Source organism: Suncus etruscus, chromosome 16 (genome assembly GCF_024139225.1).
Source record: "Suncus etruscus isolate mSunEtr1 chromosome 16, mSunEtr1.pri.cur, whole genome shotgun sequence".
Classification (NCBI taxonomy): Eukaryota; Metazoa; Chordata; class Mammalia; order Eulipotyphla; family Soricidae; genus Suncus; species Suncus etruscus.
In genome coordinates, this window is record NC_064863.1 from 36,641,466 (window position 1) to 36,658,650 (window position 17,185).

The 17,185-nt window shown below is 38.1% G+C and overlaps 1 protein-coding gene across 1 annotated transcript in view; it reads right to left on the reverse strand.

Moving 5' to 3' along the window:
• The window catches only part of ATP8A1 (ATPase phospholipid transporting 8A1), a 267,076-nt gene that overhangs the window by 165,762 nt on the left and 84,129 nt on the right, over positions 1–17,185 (reverse strand). Inside the window, 3 exon segments of the mRNA XM_049790104.1 lie at positions 8,067–8,111; positions 12,893–12,981; positions 14,722–14,799. Of these exon segments, the coding sequence (XP_049646061.1) occupies positions 8,067–8,111; positions 12,893–12,981; positions 14,722–14,799 (212 nt within the window).

Genomic DNA, 17,185 nt, shown 5'->3' on the forward strand with positions numbered 1-17,185 from the left:
AACTGTTGCTTTGTAGTACAGTTTAAAGTTGGGAAAAGTAATTCCTCCCATATTCTTTTTCCCAATGATTGCTTTAGCTATTCGAGGGTGTTTATTGTTCCAAATGAATTTCAAAAGTGTCTGATCCACTTCTTTGAAGAATGTCATGGGTATCTTTAGAGGGATGGCATTAAATCTGTATAATGCCTTGGGGAGTATTGACATTTTGATGATGTTAATCCTGCCAATCCATGAGCAGGGTATGTGTTTCCATTTCCGTGTGTCCTCTCTTATTTCTTGGAGCAGAGTTTTATAGTTTTCTTTGTATAGGTCCTTCACATATTTAGTCAAGTTGATTCCAAGATATTTGAGTTTGTGTGGTACTATTGTGAATGGGGTTGTTTTCTTAATGTCCATTTCTTCTTTATTACTGTTGGTGTATAGAAAGGCCATTGATTTTTGTGTGTTAATTTTGTAGCCTGCCACCTTGCTATATGAGTCTATTGTTTCTAGAAGCTTTTTGATAGAGTCTTTAGGGTTTTCTAAGTAGAGTATCATGTCATCTGCAAACAGTGAGAGCTTGACTTCTTCCTTTCCTATCTGGATTCCCTTGATATCCTTTTCTTGCCTAATCGCTATAGCAAGTACTTCCAGTGCTATGTTGAATAGGAGTGGTGAGAGAGGACAGCCTTGTCTTGTGCCAGAATTTAGAGGGAAGGCTTTCAGTTTTTCTCCATTGAGGATAATATTTGCCACTGGCTTGTGGTAGATGGCCTTCACTATATTGAGAAAGGTTCCCTCCATTCCCATCTTGCTGAGAGTTTTGATCAAGAATGGGTGTTGGACCTTATCAAATGCTTTCTCTGCATCTATTGATATGATCATGTGGTTTTTATTTTTCTTGTTATTGATGTTGTGTATTATGTTGATAGATTTACGGATGTTAAACCAGCCTTGCATTCCTGGGATGAAACCTACTTGATCGTAGTGGATGATCTTAATGAGGCATTGAATCCTATTTGCCAGGATTTTGTTGAGGATCTTTGCATCTGCATTCATCAGTGATATTGGTCTGTAATTTTCTTTTTTGGTAGTGTCTCTGTCTGGTTTAGGTATCAAGGTGATGTTGGCTTCATAAAAGCTATTTGGAAGTGTTTCTGTTTGTTCAATTTCATGAAAGAGTCTTGCCAAGATTGGCAGTAGTTCCTCTTGGAAAGTTTGATAGAATTCATTAGTGAATCCATCTGGACCTGGGCTTTTGTTTTTCGGCAGACATTTGATTACTGTTTTAATTTCATCAATGGTGATGGGGGTGTTTAGATATGCTACATCCTCTTCCTTCAACCGTGGAAGATTATAAGAGTCCAAGAATTTATCCATTTCTTCCAGGTTCTCATTTTTAGTGGTGTAGAGTTTTTCAAAGTAGTTTCTGATTACCCTTTGAATCTCTGTCATATCAGTAGTGATCTCTCCTTTTTCATTCCTGATACGAGTTATCAAGTTTCTCTCTCTCTCTTTCTTTGTTAGGTTTGCCAGTGGTCTATCAATCTTGTTTATTTTTTCAAAGAACCAACTTCTGCTTTCGTTGATCTTTCGGATTGTTTTTTGAGTTTCCACTTCGTTGATTTCTGCTCTCAGCTTTGTTATTTCCTTCTGTCTTCCTGTTCTTGGGTCCTTTTGTTGAGCATTTTCTAGTTCTATTAGCTGTGTCATTAAGCTACTCAGGTAAGCTCCTTCTTCCTTCCTGATGTGTGCTTGCAAAGCTATAAATTTTCCTCTCAGTACTGCTTTTGCTGTGTCCCATAAGTTCTGAGAGTTTGTGTCTTTATTGTCATTTGTTTCCAGGAACCTTTTTATTTCCTCCTTGATTTCATCTCGGACCCACTGGTTATTGAGCATGAGGCTGTTTAACTTCCAGGTGTTAAAGTGTTTCTTCTGAGTCCCTTTGGAGTTCACAAATAATTTCAGAGCCTTGTGGTCAGCGAAGGTAATCTGCAAAATTTCTATCCTCTTGATCTTATGGAGGTATGTTTTATGTGCCAGCATGTAGTCTATCCTGGAGAATGTCCCATGTACATTGGAGAAGAATGTGTATCCAGGTTTCTGGGGATGGAGTGTCCTATATATATCCACTAGGCCTCTTTCTTCCATTTCTCTCCTCAGGTCTAGTATATTCTTGTTGGGTTTCAGTCTGGTTGACCTGTCCAGTGTTGACAAAGCCGTGTTTAGGTCCCCCACAATTATTGTGTTGTTGTTGATATTATTTTTCAGATTTGTCAGCAGTTGTATTAAATATTTTGCTGGCCCCTCATTCGGTGCATATATGTTTAGGAGAGTGAATTCTTCCTGCTCTACGTACCCCTTGATTAATATAAAATGTCCGTCTTTGTCCCTTACAACCTTCCTGAGTATAAAGTTTGCATTATCTGATATTAGTATGGCCACCCCAGCTTTTTTATGGGTGTTGTTTGCTTGGATAACTTTTCTCCAGCCTTTTATTTTGAGTCTATGTTTGTTCTGACTATTCAGGTGCGTTTCTTGTAGGCAGCAGAAGGTTGGATTGAGTTTTTTGATCCATTTAGCCACTCTGTGTCTCTTAACTAGTGCATTTAGTCCATTGACGTTGAGAGAAAGAATTGTCCTGGGATTTAACGCCATCTTTATTTCAAAATTTGGTGTGTCTTTTGGGTAGTCTTGTCTTAGATTAGGTCTTTCAGTTTTTCTCTTAAGACTGGTTTTGTGTCTGTGAAGTTTCTGAGCTGTTTTTTGTCTGTGAAACCATGTATTCTTCCATCAAACCGGAAAGTGAGTTTTGCTGGGTATAGTATTCTGGGTGAAGCATTCATTTCATTCAGTCTTGTCACAATATCCCACCACTGCTTTCTGGCATTGAGCGTTTCTGGTGACAGGTCTGCTGTAAATCTCAGGGAAGCTTGCTTGAACATGATTTCCCCTTTTGATCTTGCTGTTTTCAGAATTCTGTCTCTATCTGTGGGATTTGTCATTGTGACTAGGATGTGTCTTGGGGTGGTTTTTCTGGGGTCTCTTTTGGTTGGTACTCTTCGGGCATGCAGGATTTGATCACATATATTCTTTAGCTCTGGAAGTTTCTCTTTAATGATGTTCTTGACCATTGATTCTTCCTGGAAATTTTCTTCCTGGGTCTCTGGGACTCCAATGATTCTTAAGTTGTTTCTGTTGATCTTATCATAGACTTCTATTTTCGTCTGTTCCCATTCTTTGACTAATTTTTCCATTGTCTGCTCATTTGCTTTAAGTTTTTTGTCCAATCTCTCCTGCTGTATGGAATTGTTATGTATCTCATCTTCCACAGCACCAAGTCTATTCTCAGCTTCTGATACCCTGTCCCAGAGCTTATCCATTTTGTCATTCACTTCGTTTACTGAGTTTTTCAGGCCTGTTAGTTGACATGTTATTTCAGTTTGGAGTTTTGTCATTTCTGCCTTCATATTTTCTTGGTTCTTATTAGTGTTCTGTTCAACTCGATCCATGGTTTCTTGGAGTCTGTTGAGCACCTTCCATATTGCTAGTCTAAAGTCCTTATCTGAGAGGTTGATTAGTTGTTCAGTCATTATCTGGTCCTCAGAATTGTCATCTTCATTCTCTATGTCTGATGCTGGCCTGTGCTGTTTCCCCATTGTCACATTTGTATTGTGGGTTTTTCTACGTGTTGTAGTGGTATTCATTGTCTATATGATGTAGGCAGCACACTCCTCTGGCTCCTCCCTTTCTGGATGGGCTGACTTGCCTCTAAGGGAGGGGAGTCCTCCGTGGATGAAGCCTCACACTGGGTCAAATCTTAGGCCCGAGCATGTAACAGAGAAGACAGTCCAGAGAGAAATGTTTGCTTCTGTGATATAGCGCCGCTCTTAGTGTGATTTTTCCTTCTTGTTGCAATGGAGTTCTTTCCTTAGAAAGAGTGCACGGCCGCGTAGCGAAGCGGAGCGGCCGTGCTCCTCTGAGCCTCTTTTTGCCCCACTCGCAAGAGTTTCACGCAAGAGGACAGTAGACAGACATAGACAGGTCACACTCACAGTCTTTCACAGCTGAGCCCCACTGGGCCGGTGTACTTTCGCGGATTTTCCCCGCCTGGTGTCACACACAGGGAGCCAGCTTTTGCAAAGGATAGCCGGTTTTTATGCTCTGAAGTCCCTCCCTGAAAATGGCGTCTGGGCGAGCGAGGTTTCTGGTGGCTCTTTTTGCCCCACTCGCAAGAGTTTCACGCAAGAGGACAGTAGACAGACATAGACAGGTCACACTCACAGTCTTTCACAGCTGAGCCCCACTGGGCCGGTGTACTTTCGCGGATTTTCCCCGCCTGGTGTCACACACAGGGAGCCAGCTTTTGCAAAGGTTAGCCGGTTTTTATGCTCTGAAGTCCCTCCCTGAAAATGGCGTCTGGGCGAGTGAGGTTTCTGGAGGCTCTTTTTGCCCCACTCGCAAGAGTTTCACGCAAGAGGACAGTAGACAGACATAGACAGGTCACACTCACAGTCTTTCACAGCTGAGCCCCACTGGGCCGGTGTACTTTCGCGGATTTTCCCCGCCTGGTGTCACACACAGGGAGCCAGCTTTTGCAAAGGATAGCCGGTTTTTATGCTCTGAAGTCCCTCCCTGAAAATGGCGTCTGGGCGAGCGAGGTTTCTGGAGGCTCTTTTTGCCCCACTCGCAAGAGTTTCACGCAAGAGGACAGTAGACAGACATAGACAGGTCACACTCACAGTCTTTCACAGCTGAGCCCCACTGGGCCGGTGTACTTTCGCGGATTTTCCCCGCCTGGTGTCACACACAGGGAGCCAGCTTTTGCAAAGGATAGCCGGTTTTTTCGGATCATGCTTCTGATCCCGTTCATTGGCAACATGAAAGCAATCGGAAGCAGCTGCTCAGATCACTAAGTTGTGTCTTTCCAGTCCACCTCTCCCTTGCTACCTGCATTGAATCAGCAGCTAAGTATTAGCTGCTCTTACAACCTTAACGAAAGAAACAAAGAAAACATACTTTACTATTTCAAGGATAACTTGCTCTCTAAATGTAGATTATTATTTTTGACCTTTAAAAAAGTCTTTAATCTAGGTGAACTGCAATGTTACCAATTAATCAGGATTAAGTTTTGGACATATTCAAAAAATGTTCCAATACCGATCCCTTCTCCAGTGTCCAGATTTCTTCACCAATGGCCCAGAGATTCTTTACAGCTCTTAAGTCTCTACAGAATATAACAAGTAACTCAGCACCTACTTTCTAATGATGCTGTTCGAGGTTTTAACTTGGGCTCTCATGTTTACTGGCTGTGTATATACAGATGTGTGTATGAATATGTGTCTATATATTGTTATAGTTTGTTTGGGGTTAAAACATGGCAATGCTTTACTCCTGGTTTTGCACTCAACCAACAAGACTACTATCTAAAACCATACACAAAGGTCAAGACCTTAATATCAGTCCTGAAACTATAAGGTATACAGAAGAAAATGTAGGCAAAACACTCAATGACACTGAGACTAAAGGAATCTTCAAGGAGGAAACATCACTGTTCAAATAGGTGGAAGCAGAGATAAGCAAATGGAACTATATTAACCTGAGAAGACTCTGGACCTCAAAGAAAACAGTGGGTAGGATACAAGGACCATCCACAAAATGGGGGAAACTATTCACCCAATATCCAGCAGATAAGGGGCTAACATCTAAGATATACAAGGTACTGACAGAATTTACTAAGAAGAAGTCTAACACCATCAAAAACGGGAAGAAATGAACAAACATTTCTTCAAAGAAAAAATACAAATGAAAAAAAAAAAGAAAAAAGAAAAAAATACAGATGGCCAAAAGGATCATGAAAAAATGCTCCACATCTCTAATAATCAGGAAGATGCAAATCACAACAATGAGGTATCATATCATGCCAAAGAGACTAGTACCACATACAAAAAAAAAAAAAAATAACCAGTGCAGGTGTGGAAGCAGGCAGAAAGGAACTCCCATTAACTACTGGTGAGAATGTCATCTAGTCCAACCTTTCTGGAAACAATATGGATATTCTTAAAAATACTGGAAATTGAGTTCCCATATGATCCAGCAATATCACTCATAGGAATATACCCTAGAAACACAAAAACACAATAAAAAAATGTCCTCTGCACTCCTATGTTCATTGAAGATCTATTTACATTAGCCAGAATGTGGAGGAAAAAAACACCTCAGGTGTCTGAAAACAGATGAGTGGCTAGAGAAATTATGATACAGCTACACAATGGAATTCTATACCATGGAATAACTGTTAGAAAAAATAAAGTTATGACATTTTCCTATCCATGGATGGACATGGAAACTATTGTGCTGAATAAAATAAGTCAGAGGTAGATATAGATACAGAACAGTCTCACTCATCTATCTATGGGTTTTAAGAAAAATAAAAGACATTATTGTAATAATGCTCAGAGACAATCGAGATGACGGCTGAAAGGACTGGCTCATGATATGATGTTCACCACAAAGATTATGAGTGCAGTTAGAGAAATAACTACACGGACAACTATGATGACAACACCAATGAGTGAGAGAAGTAGAATGATGCTTGACTCGAATACAGAGGGTGTGTTATTTGTTATAGTCTAAAATATCAAATAATAAAATTTTTAAGAAGGTACTTTAGTAAAAGAACTTATTAAATAGATGAAAGAATATTCTCTATACTAATATAAAAGTCAGGAGGCAAATGTAATTCAAAGATATTTTAAATGACCAAGTCAGTGACCAAGTTTTAACATTTCCTTCAAATCTTAATAAAAATGTAATGAACATGATTTCCTTTTCTGAGTATAAAGGAGATAGCCTAGAAAACTTACCAATTTCACAGTAATGAGGACCTTAAAGTTAACTGACCCTTAACCATGTTATAGAAAAGTAACAAATAAAAAGATAATAAAAATTTAACTATATTCTCAAAGGAATAAGTTAAAAGGGAGTCTCTATATTATCTAACTTGAATTATTCGCCAACCTCAAAGTGCTTTGGCACATTTAGAAAATCCTTAACACTATTCATTTGTGTGTGGGTGTCAAAGTCTGACACTCCAGGCCATTAGCTTAAGTGTCATGACTCATGGGTTCCACATAAACCAAACAATTTGGTCATTAACCACTATATTGTAAGGCTTACTGCAAATAGTTACCAAAGCCCTACTTAATTAAAACAGATTCCAGTTGGAAAGTAATAAATCATATTACTGAACTTACATTTCAACTGAACATGTTGAAAACATGGTTGATTCATAAATCATATGTGCAACCTAAAAACCAAATGTGACCATTTAAATGTATTTTCTGCTGTTAACCATCATTAAAGAAATGTTTTCTGAAACTGGGTTTGCTCCCAGATCAGGATGAATTTTGAAAATACAGAAATAAAGTTATACTGCTCTAATTAGAATATAAATTTCTAGAAGGAATATATATTAAGGTAAAACGAATCAAATCCACACATTTGCTAAAATCTTACAAAATTATGAAATGCTATTTAATACTTCTAATATTAAATAATTAAAAAATTCTAAAATTAAATTATTACAATAATTAATATCACAATCTTCAAACATTTTCCCCACACATTTCATTTTCTGATCCCTAAATAGATCCAGTAAATTAATAAAACTTCCAGGGTTAGAATGTGTTTCAGTGGGATCTTTTCCCAGCTCTACAAAGTATACAGAGAGCCAGCAGGTGGCAGTGCTGAGCTGAAAGTCCAAGAATGCTGGAGCGGGAGCTGAATGTCAAGCCAATCAAGGAATTCACATGCATCACAAGACTTCACTACAGAAATATATAATGGAAGCCTTGAGCAAGCTGAGACTTTAAACCCAAAATTTATATATTTATAAAACGGCTAGCAGCTTTTCAACAGGAAATCATGAATATTAAACAGACCTCAAATAAGACCTATTTTATACACTGTTATCCTAACAGACTGGTATGGCTGGTCTCCAAAGTAGAGTGTGTCTAACAAAATGGAACCAGTAAAATGCAAAACATTTACAGGAACAAATGAGACAGAAGGTGCATGCAGCTTACCATTCATCAGGAGAGCAGCCATAATCCTCAGGCTCAGGGACATGGCTTCAGAAGCAAGAGTGGGAACAGAAAGAGATGAATAAACAATCACAGGAAGATTGGGATTTAAAATTATGAATAAGGGAAGTAGTCAAAGATAGAAGTACTCAAAGAAAATGAACAAACGCTTAGTTGATTTGAGAGAATGACAGTTAGTATAATAAGTAGAACATGATGATTTATACTACTAAGGCTTATTATTATTATTCGATAACAGGATAACCAATTTCTTCTCCTTGAAATTTACTAATTTTCCACACCAAAAAAACCACAACACTTTTCAGTAGAAAAATATTTGAACTTAGATTTTAAATTGATGCTAGAAATGACCCTTTCACTGCCACAGCATCATAAACCTTTAGGGGAATTCAGTCCACCAGAAGTATCTTTAGATTTTCCTGGTGGGGAGGACTGCAATATCCCCCATGAGTTCCTCAAAAGGCCCGCTGTGGATGCTTTATTTTCCTGCGTGGATGGTGGAGGAATTTCCGAAGAGATGTTTGGCATTATCTCAGGCAAAATTATGGCCTCTATCAAATAATTTGGCTCAGAAATTCCAGCACCAAAGATTACTAAGAGAACCCCTTTTTATGGATATGTATAACCCTAAAAGTTCAGACAATGTTTCAAAATATGTCCTTGCAGCTGAAGTTCCTGGTAACCAAGGGCGAAATGGACTCTGCTCAGAAAATAGGAGAACACATGTTAGGAGATTTGGTTTCTTCCTGTGCTTGACCCCAAAAACAATGGAGCCCACCTCAGGAAGATCAAGTTTCTAGATATTTCTTACCTCCTCCTAACCCTTGTTTTGCATTTGAGGTTGGTTGTTGAAAGCTGCCCTGAAGTGTTACCTTTTCTTTTGCAATTAACCTTGCCTTGTTATTGTAAATATCCGTCTCTGCACCTGTGACTGGCTTACCCCTATAAAACCCGTTTGGAAGCTAAACTTGTCGCACTCCACCCAGAAGACGTGTTGACCCACATACTCTGTGTGGTTTCATTTATTTCATATTTCTCCGTATGCCGGCCCGGGAACCCACTCTCCCTGAAGTGAATTCATCGAAATCCCACTGGTGCTGCAAAACACAAGCCACTTGCAGAATTTCACTCCTTAATTGTCTACCCCACTCCACTTCCAGCACATGTGCCATGATATACAACTTAATTTCAAGGCACCTCTTTAAAGCTCATTGTACTGAGTTGCCCCTGGTCCAGCACCAACTAATTCTCTTCGGCCACAATGGAGGGATTTTCATTGCACATCTGTTTCCAAAGCTCTATTCCAAGATAATATCAGCTACCCAGAATGGTGGCAAACAAACCCAGATCTCACACCAGAAGATATTTCTGGAGTACTGCAACTTAAAAATCATTGCTCAAGGCTCTGGGTCCTTCCCTAGGGTCTGGTCCAGCCCTGGCAGAGTCTGAGCACTATTCCTGATAATGGACAGCAGATGATCCACAGCCCCATTACTAATCATGTCTGTATGAACTTTCCTGAGATGTTGCTCAAACAGCTCTGGCATATGTACATGCTGTCTGGTTATCGATTTTGCATGTCAATATCATTGATATCTGTTGGTAAATGCTTCACTCAACCAAACTCATTCTTAGATCTCAGCTACATCCATCAAGTTTTCAGGGAGCGTTCCCTCATTCTTCTAAATAGATTAACTCCAGTGAAGACCCCTATAGATCTCTGTACTATTAATATGTATGTAGGAGAGTTAATTAACCTTTCCTAGTTCCCAATTAGACTATACAATTGAGGAGAGATGGAACCATGTGAGATTTTTGCTTATTATATCCTTGTCATCTAGTTGAATTTCACGTGTGTGGAAGGAAATGAACATTCCTTGTAATCTGCAAATAAAAAATGATGTTTACCTAGTATTTGCTGTCAATCACAGTGAGCCGAAAATTAATTTGTTTGCTAAACCTACACTTGGGGCTAACCATTTTGAGAATTCTGAGGCTCCCATAGGCACTGTCTCCTCTGTCTTAATATTTTATTTATTTATTTATTGGGCCACACCACTATGCTCAGGTCTTACTCGTGGCTTTGTGTTCAAGGGTACTGGGATTAAATCAAGGTTGATAATATACAAGGCAAGCACTCTGCCTAATATCCTATCTCTCTGGCCAATCTTCACAGATGTGAAACAGCTGTTGATTTCCTTCAGCAAAAATATTATTAACATATTGTGAAGTAAAGCAATCCACATTCTGAATTCATATAGAAATATTTTTCTTAGGAGCCTTCCTTTTTTTAGTTAAAGGCAAACATCAAAAATGTTTTTAATAATGATTAAATGAGTTGCTCACATGAAAAGTTCTTTAATGTGCTTAATAGGATTATTTTCTTCTTTTTTAATTTTTGAGGCTGTAATGTGTTATGTCATATCTGGCTCAGTAATTCATTCTAACAGTATGGCCTAAATTATCGACAAAGCTGTTACTTAGGATTGCAGCCCAGAATATATGCAGTTTTTAGAATTCTGGCCATTGATCATAACGCTTGCTATTCATTGCTAGAGTTCATTTAACTGTGGCAAAACTGGCTTATTCCCTACAGAAAACAATTTTGTAGAAAGGTTACTTTAAAAAAATCTCATGAAGTCCTGGTTTATGGCTTAAGTAGTAGAGTATATGTCTTACATCTGTAGAGTAAAAAATTACATATGAGAGATATTGGGTTTGAACCCAGTGCCCCCCTTCAAGAACTACTGGGAGATAAGCCCTGCACCCCCAATGAATACGGCTTCCACAACTTACAGAAAGACTAGTGAAATCATTTACTAAGTTCAAGCACAATGGCCTTTCAAATGAAACTGATCTCTACAAACAATCACCATTCTTTTTTTTGGGGGGGGGGGGTTTTGGGTCAGACCCAGCAGGGCTCAGGGGTTACTCCTGATTCTGTGCTCAGAAATCGCCCCTGGCAGGCACAGGGGACCATATGGATGCCGGGATTCGAACCACCATCCTTCAGGATGTAAGGCAAATGCCCTAGCTCCAGGCTATCTCTCTGACCCACAATCACCATTCTTAATAAAGTGTATAAATCCATTTATTCTGTTACTTATCATGCCCAATTTAGGGTAAAGGTTATGTGAAAAGAGAAAAAACCTCTCACAAAGACAAAAAATTGAAGCATTGTTTTAATTTAAGTAAAAATTAAGTATCATCTTACACAGAAACAAGCAAAGTTAATAGTATCAAGAGATATAAAGTCTTATACTTCAAGCTGATAAAAGCCAACAAAAAAGACCCTTTACTCACCCACCAAGAATAAAATGACCCTGTAAAGAATTTCAACAAGAGGACTTTTGAACAATTTAAGTATACTTAGTAGTAAGAGATAAATGGGCGTTTTTAATAAGAACATTATATAGGGGACAGAGCAACAGCACAGCAGGTAGGGGTTTGCCTAGCATGCAGTTAGCCCTGGTTTGATCCCTGACAACCTGTATGGTCCACTAAGCCTGCCAAGAGTGCTTTCTGAGTGCAGAGCCCGGAGTTACTTCTCAGTGCTGCCATGTGTAGCCTAAACACCGCCCCCCCCAAATTATGTGTGTGTGTGTGTGTGTGTGTGTGTGTGTGTGTGTGTGTGTGTGTATACATATATATGTATGTATTTAAAAAAATTTCTTTTGCTCTGGGATTGAACTCAGGGTCTTCCACATGCAAAGCCAACACTGTACCTATAAATCACATCCTGATCATCAACAAGAATAGTTTAAGGAAATTAGAGAGGAGGGTTTTAAAAAAAGAGTAAGCAGCATAAAGAAAGTGGTAAATTACTTTTTCCCCTTTGTTTTTGGGCCACACTCATCAATGCTTAGGGGTTACTTCTGGCTCTAGGGTAGGGATCTAGCAGCCTCATTCAAGGCCAGTGCCCTACTATCTCCTAGACTGCTGATAAGCTTTTGATGGTACTCTTATCAACCAAAAGTCAGAATTTTACTTTCCTCCTGTCAACACAAATTGATACTACAGAAAGGAAAGATGATAAAAGGGGAATAAACTGAAAGAAAAACATTCAACAAAACAACATGAGCTATTTTTTATTTTTGGGTTTTTTTTGGGGGGGTGGGGGGCAAAAAAGCAATGCTCAGGAATCACTCCTGGCAGGATTCAGGGGACCATATGGCATGCTAGGGAATCAAACCCAGGTTGACTGCATGCAAGGTAAGTGCCCTTTAGGTAATACTATTACTCTAGCTTGGAAACAATTCTTTAACTTAAAACTTCCTAGGACAGGCTGTACACTTCTATCACATGCTCTCACTACATATAAGGCACTGAAGAAGGAAGTGTATTTGAACCGCCGTAGTACAGAGCTTGAGTGAGACTATTGGCAGCCCAACACTCACACACCACTGGGCAGAGCCAACCACAACTCACTGGTGGGAAAAAATCAATACCAAATGATAAAACAAGACCAACATGCATGACATTGAGCTTAAATAGTCACTTTCTAGATTAAAAGAAAGAAAAAAAACAAACAGCAACACAAACTTTCCTAATAAGATCTCCCCAAATGTACTGAACCGATTTGCACTAATTGAATATATAGTTATGTTCTTTATTGTTTGGTTTTGGGGCCACACCCAGCTGTGCTCAGGGCTTAGTACTTGCTCTGCATGCAGGGCTCATTCCAAGCAGGCTCGAGACACCCTCTGGGATGCTGGAGATTGAACCTGGGTTGGCTGCTTACAAGGCAAACGCTGTACCATCACTATGTCCTTTGCAGTTTATATTCTAATGAAAAGCAAAACACTCACCCATAAGCCACTCCAGCAATGGTGCACTTCTTAAACTGCATCACGTTGCATGTCAGAGTTCCAGTCTTGTCAGAAAATATGTATTTTACCTAAAAGAAGTTTAAAATTTCTCATTCAAAATTCAAAATGCTTCTACTTTTATTATATATACTTTAGTTTCAGAGTACCTTCTAAAGGTTTAAAACGGTACATTTTATTTCGTTACATTTCAGGAACAAAGCTGATTATTATTAACTGTCTTCCACACTCAAAAACAAGTTCTTTTGAAAAAAAATTAAGTAATTAATCATTTCCAATAAAAAGCATCTCAAGACTCTAGAAATAATACAACTATGAGAACTATAAAAAATTATTTTCATTTGGTCAGAATCTCCAAGAGATTGCTGTAATACTTAACATTTATGCAAGCGCTAAAACATTTATCACTGTTTCCTAATATTAAAACTACAGGACTGGTGATAATATGTGCAATCAGATTTAAGTAATATCAAAACTGGTAAGAAAAAGGATAATTCCATTTTTGCTTGTTTGGGAGGGGTCGTACGCAACAGTGCTCAAAGCTACTCCTGGTTTTTCATTTAGGGATCACTCGTTGTGGGCTCCAGGGTCCAAAGGGATGTCAGGGATTAAGCCCTTGTCAACAATATGCAAGGCAAACGCCCTATCTATTGTACTATCTCTCCAGTCCTTGAAAAAAGATAACACTTACTTAAATGTTTTTCAGAAAATAGTTAGAAAATGACAACAATAAAATGTAAATAAAATAAAAATAATTTCTCAGATAGCATGCATAACTAATTAACATATATGAAAATACAGTATAATTATAAAACTAATTCTGTATAACTTATTATATGTCAACTTATAGAACTTCAGCTTTTAAATTAAAACTTTAATTTTAATTCTTTTCTGAACAAAAGCCACAAAGAACTGTAAAACTGTAATACTATAAATTTGCATTTAAACACAGCTAATATAAGTGGCCAGAGCACAGGGGGTAGGAAGTTTGCTTTGCATGAGGTTGACCTGCGTTTGATCCCAGGCATCTCTTACGGTCCACTGAGCCAGTAGTGATTTCTGAGCACAGAGCCAGGAGTAATCCCTGAGTAATCCCACAAGATGTGACCCCCAAACAAAAACACAAAACACAACCAGCTAATATATTACATACAAATAAGATTCTGCATTGTGGGAGTATAGCCTATCCAGTACTGTATCCTGAAAGCAAAAGATATTTTCTTTTCTTTCTTTTTTTTTGTTTTTTTGTTTTTGGGTCACAACCGGCAGCGCTCAGGGGTCACTCCTGGCTCCATGCTCAGAAATCGCTCCTGGCAGGCTTGGGGAACCATATGGGATGCCGTCCTTCTGCATGCAAGGCAAATGCCCTACCTCCATACTATCTATCTAGCCCCAAAAGATATTTTCAATACTATTTTTAAAACTATACTTACTAAAAGTGAAAAATTGGAACTATGAGACTAGAGAAATGGAACAGTGTATAGGGTGCTTCCCTAACATGTGGCTGATTCAAATTCAATCCCTGGGACCACATACGGGCCTCCAAGTCCACTATGCACCTCCAAGTCCACCAAGAGTAAGTCTTGAGGACTGGAAAAAGGAGTAAGGTCTGAGCACCACTGGGTGTGGCCCCCAACAGCCCCACCACCTGACACATACACAATGAGAGCTATGTACTAACAAGTATTTTGTCCATTATTCTGATAAAAGAAACTACAAAGTATCAGTTCATCTGAAGTTCCATGTTCAACAGAAATCACACCAACTGCTGACTTCTAATTATACATAGCAACAACAAAAATTCAGCTTACCTGACCAAGTTCCTCATTCAGATTAGATGTTCGAGCCATAGCAGCAGTGTCTGTAGGTTCATAATGCATGTCAAGATCCTTTAAAAAAATAATAAACAAGATTATATAAATCATTGGCTAGAACTGGTAACAGAATGAAACTGGAACTCATGAGTCACATGTATGGTGATGCTTATCTCTTGCTTTCCCTACACATTTCAATTGATTTCCCTGAAAAGTATTCAATACTGAATATTATATTGAGAGTGGAAGGGGGTTGGATCATACCTGGCAGTCCTCATGAGTTATTACTGGCTCTGTACATGCAAGTGGTCCCGAGAGGTGCTCAAAGGACTTTATGTAGTATGTGGGACTTGAATTGGAGTTGGTAAAATGAAAGGCAAGCACCTTAATCTCTATGCTATCTTTCTGGTCTCCAGATATTGTACTTTACAATTGGGGTAGAACTGGGCACTAAGATGAAGTCATCTAGGCATGTAATTGTAAAGATAAAATAAAATTATCTAAGTGTTTCCTATGTATCTAATAATGCAAGCTAAAATAACAGGAACTAAACATTGCTCAAATGATTGACTTTTTACTCTTGAGAAAAATACATAAAAATACCTTACACTATATACATTTGAAAGCAAATTAACATAGTTTTATAAGTTTCAAGACATGGGAATTTTGTATTCTTGTAGTAACAGGATCTGTACTTGTTTTTCACCCTGAATTTCATGAAGTTAGTTAAAAAGTCCATACAAATGAGTATGTTATTTAGTAAATGTTTCATTGGTAAGTCTGGGCTGCAAATTTACTAATTTCCAGATGTGAAATGAGGAGGTCTAGTCTGATGACACCCACCCCTATATTTCGCTCTTGCAAAATCAGTTCTAAAAAAAGGTTATACAAACTATATGTGAAATGGGGCTGGAGAGACAGTACAGTGGGTGAGGTGCTTGTCTTAGCCAACCCAAGCTTGATTCCTGACATCCCAAATGTTCCTAAAGAACAGAAATTATTCTCAAGAGAAATTCCTGAATGCAGACCCAGGCATAACTTCTGAGCATGGCCAGGTATAGATATAGAATATATTACATATAGGATATTTATATTTTTATTTTTAAACAATGTTTTAAAGTAAGTGGTAAAAAACCACTAAGTGTTCAGAATAACCAGAATGGGGATTAAGTTGGAAATCATGTCCACTAAAGGAAGAGCAGGAGGACTTGGAGGACATGCAGTTATGTGTATAGGGCCAGATAAAGGGATATAGTGAAGCAGAGATATGATAGAAGAACAGCATGATAGCTGACTGCAAGTCAGAAACAAGTTAATAAAAAAAATTTATTGGGCATACTCAGAATCAAAGGGAAACAGTTAATCTTCTCATTTCACATAAGGAAGAAACGGCCTAGAAAGGGATGATCTGTCAGTATTGCTCTAACAAACTCTACATGTTAGACAGCTCGTATTATTTTTAAAAATCTAGGTAAAGGGGCTGGAGCAGTGGCACAAGAGTAGAATGTTTGTCTTGCATGTGCTATCCTAGGACGAACCACAATTCGATCTCCGGTGTTCCATATGGTCCCACAAGCAAAGAGCAATTTCTAAGTGCATAGCTAGGAGTAACCCCCAAGCATCACTGGGTGTGGCCCAAAAAGCAAAAAAAAAAAAAAAAAAATCTAGGTAAAGGGACCAGAAAGATAATACAGAAGTTAAGGTACTTAACATGGTCTATCTCCTATATCACAAATGGTCCCTGACCTCCTCTAAAATGACCTTTGAGCACAGAGCCAGGAGTTACCTTCGAACACTGGAAAATGTAGCCCCCAAGACCCCTCCTCTCCAAATTAAATAAAAAATAACAAAATCACCCATTAGTTATTTACCTTTCATGTATAGTATCTTATTTCTATAAGTGAGAAATTTTAAATAAGTTTTAGTTGTATTTTTACCATTTTATACTTTTTTCAGCAATGTTATCTCCTATATAAGATGAGCTATGCTTGTAATTCATTTCATAATTCTATATTATATTTATCTTTACCAATGATTTAAAGAAAAACATAGCTGGTCAATTACTTATTGGTTATTTATAAGAGTATGTTGTATATATATTTTTAAAACTCATACAGTTCATATAAAAAACTTTCAAAATGATTTAAACAGAGAAACCAAAAAATAGCATTTCTCAAAATAATTTACATAAGATTGTTAATTTAAACTTTGGGAAAATAAAATTGAGGGAAGGCAACAAATTTTATAAACAAAACAGTTAGGACACAGACATCCAGCAGATTTTTTTAATATTAAGATATTTTTTTAATTAAGAGAAAAGATTAGAGCATAGATGAGATTGTTCAGCTGTGGAAATTAAACTATGGAAATGAATGAAACATGGTAGTCATTCTGGTGGTTAGGAGCAGAGACTGCTATATGATTCCTACACTGCAGTGAAGCTCTCTGTTCTTTTATTAAA